An 8,542-nucleotide genomic window follows, 5' to 3' on the forward strand; every position below is an offset into this window, starting at 1 on the left:
AAAATACTGTTCTGTAGAGTCTTTTTTGCAGCAAGCATACTTGGATTCAGTGCTGAAAAAAAAAATGTAAGTTCACTCTTCCAAGTTTAATGAGCTTGACTGTGCATCAGGACTGTAATGACACTAATAATATGGGTGGAAAGAAACAAATCCTACAGAGTATATATATACACAAACAATTTTTAATAGATCTGGATTTCTACTGAGAACATAAAACCAAAATGAGATGTGGAAGAAAATAAATGCTGCCACCTAGTGAGTAACATTAAAACCCATAAATTGATGTCTGTTGCTCTGACTAGTCTGTAGGATTTATGCCATGGTTCCTACAGTTTGACCTCTCCTTTCTGCTCTTGTTCATGGTCCACTGCAACCCAGGACAAACACAATGACTATTTAACAGAATAGGCTAGCACTATGCTGGCAATGAAGAGGAATACACTGGGTGAATGCTCATGGCTAGCATGTTTGGGTGTTTTCCAATAGCAAGAGTTTTCAATGCTAGCAGTATTTTTTTGAGTCTTACATAGAATAGAGTCATATAATCATTAAGGTTGGAAACACCACTAAGATCAACACTGTGCCTATGACCACTCAAACCATGTCTCTCAGAGCCACATTTTCCCTCTATTTCAACACCCTCAGGGCATTGACTGTACCACCTCCCTGGGCAGTCTGTGCCACTGCATCACCACTCTTTCTGAGAATAAACGTTTCCTAATACCCAACCTGAACCTTCCCTGGTGCAACTTGAGGCCATTACCTCTTGTCCTGTCACTGTTATCTGGGATTTGATATACTTTTATCACACTCAAAAGAACACCAGGAATCCCAGCCCTGAAAGAACCTGCCAGAAATCCAAGGAGGGATACATTCTACTTTGTTCAAATCAAAGTGTGGCAATGCAAAAACACCAAAATAGCGCCTGAAGAAAAGGGTCTGAGCATTGCCAAACTGACCACAACCAAGCTGGGAGCTGGAGTCTGGCAGTCCCTGAGAACACACCCACAGTATGTGCTGGGCAACAGCACGTGAAGCCTACAGAACATTTTGTATATGCATGTATCCTTTTAGATGTTTCTACAGGAGGGAGAGTCAGGAATTTAATCACTCAAAAGCTCTTGTTTTAGAGCAATGAGGAACAAAACCATTCATACCAAACTGACATTTCTCTGGAACTGGGGGCATTTTCTTTATGGCCTACTTCTGTCAAGCCTTGAATCAGATCTCTGATCTAAGGATGGTACGTACCTCTTGTTTGGCAGGAAAACAGCAACATCAGTTTGAAGACATTTATATTGATTCAGGTAGGAAAGTGTAGTAAGTGTACTCATATCCTCAGAAGTAGCAAGCAGCTCTGCTCTACTTCGCACTTCTCAGAACGTTCACTGATCAAGAACGGTGGCGATTCCCTCTTCACCATCTTCTTGTTATTATTTCTATTATTCTGTCCTGAGCAAACAGCAGAAATTACATAGGTGTTATATAAAAGCACTCCAGTTTACAGAACCAGTTTACAGAATTTAAGGAAAAATAGAAAAAGTGTAATTTTGCAACAATTTCCCAATATAAATTAGAGAGTAGCATATACCTACTGACCTTAGAAAAAGGGAAAAGCAAATGTGGCACGTTTTGCCCTTCTTTCCTTGTCACTAGTAATAGCTAGCGTGACAGCTTTTGACTTGACTGAGACAGATGGCTGCATGTTATCTTCCCACTCACATCAAGCCTGTGCTGATCCTGGGAAGTTAGAAAATAGCATAAGCAAACAAACAAACATAAATTATAATAATCAAAGATTAGACAGAAGAGAGGTCCTTTCATGTCTTTTTTTTTGCACAGTCATGCTATTCAACTAACATAATCCCTTCTCACTCCCACACAAATAGTAAGAGTGCTTGGCATATGGTCCACTGATGTCCAAATGTGATGATAACATCCTTTTCTGTTATTGATTTTAGCTAGTTCATAAATGAATACCATGAGTAGACAAGGTCAAGTCAACAACTCAAGCGATCAAAGGATTGTATGGATTTTAATGCATCTGATAGATCAAACGTAGTGGTCAAAGAACTCTGGTGAGAAGTCCAGTCAATCAATTTTTCATATGAAGAAAGCTGGGATGTTATTAATTCCTGGCAGAGTCAGGCATGGCATGACTTAATGCTAAACTTCAGCTTCTCTCTTAAGACTGCTTCAGAAGGAAACATACGTTTAAACCATTTGAAGAATAGCAAGAATTATAAAGCACAATTTAAAATCCCACAGCAAAGAATAAAAGGGAAGTTAAGCAATACAGCTACAGCAGTTACAACAAACCTGAAAAACAGTTTGCCTGATTGATGGATTGTCTAACTGACAAGAAGATGAGTAACAGTACAATATATAAAAACTGAAGTCTAATCCAAAGAGGGTTACAAAAGTAAGGAGATTTTGGGCAACCCCTGTTTCAGTTACTATGCTGTATTATTACAATAAGATGGGCAACGTAAAAAGTTTATGAGTTTATGTTTAATTAAGAGGAAATACTTCCTGTTTGATTTAGTGGAAAAGTAATGTCTGACTAAGAGAGTCTCAAGACTGAGAGCAGAGTATTATGGCCTCAGTGCCTTGCTCCAAGTCAACACCTTTGTCTCCAAGTAACTCCTCCCAGAAGCCAATGACCCCAGAAATAGAAAGGACAAGAAAATGTGTTCTATTCATTACCAAACACAGAAAACATTGTACCCACCTTCTCTGTAGATCTCTGCTGAGTGAAAGATGCCTCTTCTTGGCTAAGACTAGAAAGCAGTACGATCTGTGGCAAGCATCTATAGTCCCATTATACCACTATTTTAAGCTTCCTGCTCTCCAGTGAAGCTGCACAGGATCACTTTGTAATTATTCTTTACACTGAGTGTGGACAGTCATGTGCTGAGGTCTCATGGGTTCAGATCTTTCTAGAAAGGAGTGGTGGCTAGCACTGCACAAGATGGAGGTGCCAATACCTGGCTGCTGCTAGCTAGTGCTGTGGGAAATGGCTCTGGTGCCTCTCAGGGAACTGACTGTTCCTGGTAAACTGCCAGGGTCTCTTCCTTGCCCTCTGATCTGTCTAACATGAAACAAATTGCAATTCAGGTTCTAAGCTCTGCACTCGCACAACTTTGTTTTAAAATGCAAGTTTATTTATTAGGTCAGACTACAGAGAAGCTACTTTTAATGAACTGTTTCCATTTGGACTAACTTTGTCCTTCTCATTTGCTTGAAGAGTTGCCATCTGCCATATCAGCATATTCCATTCTTGTATATTTGGACATACTTATTTTCCTCACTGCAAGCAGAACAAAAATATTTTAGAGGAGAACCACCACACTTGCATTTAACAGAGACATTTTATAAAGCAGACTCTTCCATGTTAACGTTCAGTTAAAAGCAACAATATTTTTATATGTTCAGTTAAAAGTAGCAGTATATTTATGTACATTACTTGTAGCAAGTCTTATTGCAAAGTAACTGATGGAAGGATGTATGAATCACACACATAGTGCTAATAACTTAGAGACAGCCTCACTTCAGGCTTTGTTACCTATAAGAATCAAGACAAATCTCACAGTGAGGACTTAAGTGGCCATTGTGAAGCACTAATGCAAGTCAAACTTCACAATCTGTGTCATGGGAGCCAGTTCTAGTGCTAATAAATGTCTCTGTTTCATCTGGGAATTCAGTGAGAAGGGTCCACACGTCAAGGACTAACACTTCTGCTTCCTTCTACTCTGAAGGAAGTTGATTGCTGTTAATTCAGTTAATTTGCTAGAAAACTAAATCTCAAGGATTTTTCTGGATTGTTTCTGACAAATCTGTGTCGGCTTTGCTTACTCATTTTGTTTTCCCTCAGGCTGTCTGCATGTCTAAAAACTTAATCCAATACCATTCTAGATAGCAAAAACGGGTAGGCTCTTAGTAAGGTAACATGACAGCACCCTTTTTCTCCCCTTTACACCAATTGCACTAAAATGCTCTTTAATTTGCTGGGATTTCTAAATTTTATTTAGACCACAGGTTTGCCAATTTGCTTTCAAATTTTGTCATTTTCTTCGATAGTTTGTGATGCACTCCAGTGAGAATGCTACCAAACTCTACAGATCTGCACACCTGTAAACGTACTTCAACACTAAAAATAATTAAAAAATGTCTTAAAATATTCATTATTTTAAATATTTTTTCCTTAAATTGTCTTCTGACATCTTTGACTTCTTCCTTATTCTGATCTATGCTCTTTCTACCTTGCTCATTTGAATTTTGTAAGTGATGTTTTCAGTTAACTTTTCCCTTCACCCTGAAGTCAGGAACGTATTTTAGTTCTCCCTTTCTTAAAATCTATTTCCAAGTTTGTAAACGCCCACTGCTGCTGTTTTGCTACCCTTACTTCTTCCCTCTGTTAGAAACAAGAATCCTGCTATTCTGTTATCATATTAATATAAATGGTGCTTTACCATACTATTTGATTCACAAGCAGCTCCTCTCAAATTTGTAATGAGAACATGCACCATGGCGCTTTCTAGCTAGTCATAGTGGATGTAAAAATGTTTATTAGGTGATGATTTTCTGTGTTTTCAATCTGTTTGAAAGTTATGAAATTATTAAATAAAATAACATCTCTCAAGAGGGTAGGAGATCTGACTGTTAGACAACCTGAATGGCAAAACAGTATTTTCTCCTAACATTTGGCATTACTTTTCTCTGTGAAAGGACGCACAAGAGATTGGATCTTGACTGTAAAAACTTTTTACTAAGAGCTGTATTTCGGCTGGGTCTTTCCTGTTTTCTAAGTTTCTGATGGAAGGGTGTTCAAGAGTCCAGAATCATATACTGTACTATAATACTTGTAAATTTTTAATGTGGTAAATGGAAATTTTACTTGCTTGCACCAGTTGCCCAGAGAGGCTGTGGATGTGCCATCCCCAGAGGCACAGGACAGGTCGGCTGGGGCCCTGGGCAGCCTGAGCTGGTGGGGGCAGCCAGCCCAGGGCAGGGGGCTGGGCTGGGATGATCACTGAGGTCCCTTCCAACCCAAGTCTTTCTCCGATTCTGTGATTGTATTTAATGGCAACGCAGAACTGTGTTAACACTACTGGCAATGCCCATGCCGTGACACTCTTTAATACTACCAGCTAATCCAAGCTGAGCCATTTAAGGTATCACGATAAAAAACATTGCATGTGATTGTCATTTGAGAAAATGCTAGAAACGCTGCTAACAGACAGTGAGCGAGAAATAGCTTTTCACTGAGTTAGGAATTGAGGGCAAATGTTTCCAGAGAGAAAGGAGAGTGAGGATGTGCAGTAAGTGCTTACCTGTTGGAAAGGCATAGCACACACTCGTTGGGGTAAGTCTTCCCATCAGTGCCACACACTGGGCTGTAGTCCCTCGGACATCCAGGCAGAAGGCTGTACTTGTCGCACGCCGGCTGGGGAAGACATACACACAGGAGGTCAGGCACCTCCGACATAGGAAGGACACCCACAGACCTGGCAGGTGGTTACTTAGAGGCCAGCTCCCCGGGACAGCGATGCTGCAGCCCCAGGGCAAGCAGACTGCCGGCACAGGGGGCTGAGGGTCCCAGCAGCGGGCGGGCGGCACTCACCGGGATGCTGGCAGCAGCTCCGGGGCACAAGAGCAGCCCTGCGGGGAGAGAGGCTGCGTTACCGGCCGGGTCCCGCCTGGGTTCCCCCCATCCCGGCTCCTCGTCCCACTCCCCGCGCACTCGCCCTCCCCTCTTCCCTCCCCTGATCACAGCCCTTGTGCGGGATCGGCCCCGCTTCCCCTGTCCCGGCCCCGCTACCGATGAGAACAACGAGCAGCAGAGCACGCATCTCCAGCTGCGCCATCGCCGAGCGCTAACGGGCGGAATGCGGCGGGGCAAGGAGGGGCGCGAGGCGCAACAGTCCAGGGCACAATGCAAAGGGGCGGGGCATAGACGGCACGGGCACGGGGGGGGGGGGGGGGGGGGGGGGCACGGGGCTGCGGCACGCGCAGCAGGAGTTGGAGGGCTCCTAACGGCCCTCGGCGTTGGGAGCACCTGTGGAGTCTGGAGGTGTGCAGGCATCTTCAGGAGTGGAGAAGGGATAGGGATCTTCCCTCACTTTCCGTGACGTGTGTGGGGTTCAGGTGCCGAGTGCTGCCCTAAAAGTCACAGCATCTTGAAGATTGGAAGAGACCACTAACATCGTCATGTCCAATCCCCAGCCCGTCCCCACTGACCACGTCCCTTAGTGCCACACCCACCCTTGTCTTGAACACCTCCAGGGATAATGGCTGCACCACCTCCCTGGGCAGCCTGTGCCAGTGCATCACCACTGTCAGAGAATAAACATTTCCTAACATCCAATCTGAACCTCCCCTGCTGCAGCTTGATGCCATTCCCTCTCATCCTATCGTTGCTACCCGGGAGAAGAGGCCGACCCCCACCTCCTCACAGCCTCCCTCAGGCAGCTGTGGAAAGTTCTCCCCTGAGCTTCTTTCTTCTCTAGACCGAACAGCTCCAGCTCCCTCAACCACTCCCCATAAGACTTGTAAAATGAGGCTCTCACAGCTTCACTGCCCTTTTCTGCACACGCCCCAGGGCCTCAATGACTTTCTCACAAGTTATAGGACAATAGGTGGACTGGAAAACCCATCACACAATAGCTTGTCCAAGAGACAAGGAGAATGAAGGAGGCTACTCACACTTCTTACAGCTGCTGTGAGCTAACTAAGGAATTAGAAGTAATGCTGCAAAACCTGTAAATGGAAGAAAACAGATAATTAATAAGCAGCACAATTAAGGAATTAATCTTTCATGAACTTCATTAGGAATGGTGAGTGAAAAGGTACATGGGAGGATGACTTTTGGAATATGAATTACAGTTGTTTCTTTCAAGATCATTAATGTAGAAACAGAGCAATATTAGTGAATAAATATTGCAGAAGGGAGCACAGCCATGTAATGATCACAGCTATGACTGGTGATTGTCTTGTTTGTTGGGAAGGTTAACAGACTGGAGTGTATTGGGTGTTCCTAGAAATGGCCATTTGCTTATGGCAATAATGGACTAAATCATCCTTGGTTGCCTGCTTTGAAGATAAGACTGACTGCTGAGCCTTTGCATACAGTTCCCAGAAAATGACTGTGGTCACTGCCCAGGGACGTCAGGAGTTCTTCCTCCAACAGAGAAGCAACATAGATGAGAAATTTCATTTTCAAAACATGGAAAATGTAAGCTTTTTTTCCACAGACCGGGAAACCACACACTGGAACAAAAGCCAAATGAACACCTCCCTTATTGAAATATAACTTAAAACTATAGTTAGATACCCATCACTGAGAGAACACAGCTCTTCTGGGAGCAACTGATAGCTTCCTCTTTCTTAAAAGAAACCTTGTGACAACCAAATTCACCTGAGTTGGTTTTGATTTGTTTGTTTTTAATTAATAGATTTATGGTTTAGTTTTCCCCCCACCCCCCAGACTCAGAAAACAGCCCTTGTTAGAGGCTAACACAGTCAAAAACAGTACAAGAACAAAGGGTGCTTACAAACACCACTCTTGGCTGAAGAGATTTCCTTCTAACATTGTGCACCCAAAGTTAGGCAGTATGTCTGCACAGACAGCTCTTCGCATTCCATCAGAGCAGGAAACGTGTCTTTTTGATGAAAGTGGTAGAAGGTAGAGGATGTTTTCAGGGCTTTGTTGTTTACTAAACTCACTCTCTTTTATGTTCCTGGTCTGTTCTGCAGCCTTAGCCAATCCAGACTTTGGGCTGCAGGCACTTAATATTTGTGCAATGCATTATGGCAACAGGTAGTAGAAAGAGGTAGGGGAATCTACCTTTTGAGTGATGAGCAGTGAAGTGGAAAAAAGACAAAGTAGCCATAGATGCTGCTTACCAGAAGTCATTAGACTTTCAGGGAAGACTATAAAAAGCAATGGTTCTTTATATATATTTATATATATATACACATACATTTAAATATATGACAACAAGTTATATTGATATGGGTTTTGGACTCTTAAATGCCTTTATGAATTTGAGGTTTAGGTACTAGGGAGACTCACATGTTCATGGCCCGTAGCGTGGGTTGGTGGAATAGAACAAACCCATGTCCTCTTTATGGATTTTACCAAGAGGAAACAGTGAGCAAGTATGTGCTTGTCAAGAACATTACTAGGCATATTTCTTACAGTTTCAGGAAACTAATTAAAAGAGGAACAAGACAAGGATGGAAATGAGGTCACAAGACTGAACTAAGAAATCACTGCATTCATCAGCATCATAGAGGGAAAAAATAAATGATTTATGAGTTTAGCATAAAAGAGAATTACTTTTTGTGTAAATTGTGTTTAGAAGAAGACAAAGTAGGCTAGGATCTGTTTAAACTAGAAAGTACAACTCATTTCCCAACGGATTAGTGCATCAGCTTTTCTGGGAGAACCTGACTGTCAGGGACAGAAGGATCCAGGTACCAGCTGTGTTCCTATCTTGACACTAGATGGTGCTGCTTAGTTAAACTCCTCTCTGCCCAA

The 8,542-nt window shown here is 42.7% G+C and overlaps 1 protein-coding gene across 1 annotated transcript; it reads right to left on the minus strand.

Annotated features, from left to right (window-relative positions):
• Positions 1–3,142: 3,142 nt before the first annotated feature.
• SPINK2 (serine peptidase inhibitor Kazal type 2) lies at positions 3,143–8,082 on the minus strand. The gene is made up of 5 exons (XM_065736023.1): positions 8,075–8,082; positions 6,241–6,335; positions 5,624–5,661; positions 5,334–5,446; positions 3,143–3,310 (listed from the first exon to the last, which is right to left on the minus strand). The coding sequence occupies exons 1-5, from the start codon at positions 8,080–8,082 to the stop codon at positions 3,265–3,267; spliced, it is 300 nt and encodes a 99-aa protein (XP_065592095.1). The 3' UTR covers positions 3,143–3,264.
• Positions 8,083–8,542: the final 460 nt, after the last annotated feature.

The sequence above is a fragment of the Cyrtonyx montezumae genome, unplaced genomic scaffold (genome assembly GCF_038088225.1).
Source record: "Cyrtonyx montezumae isolate F1298 unplaced genomic scaffold, pur_monq_1.0 scaffold_2, whole genome shotgun sequence".
Taxonomy (NCBI): domain Eukaryota; kingdom Metazoa; phylum Chordata; class Aves; order Galliformes; family Odontophoridae; genus Cyrtonyx; species Cyrtonyx montezumae.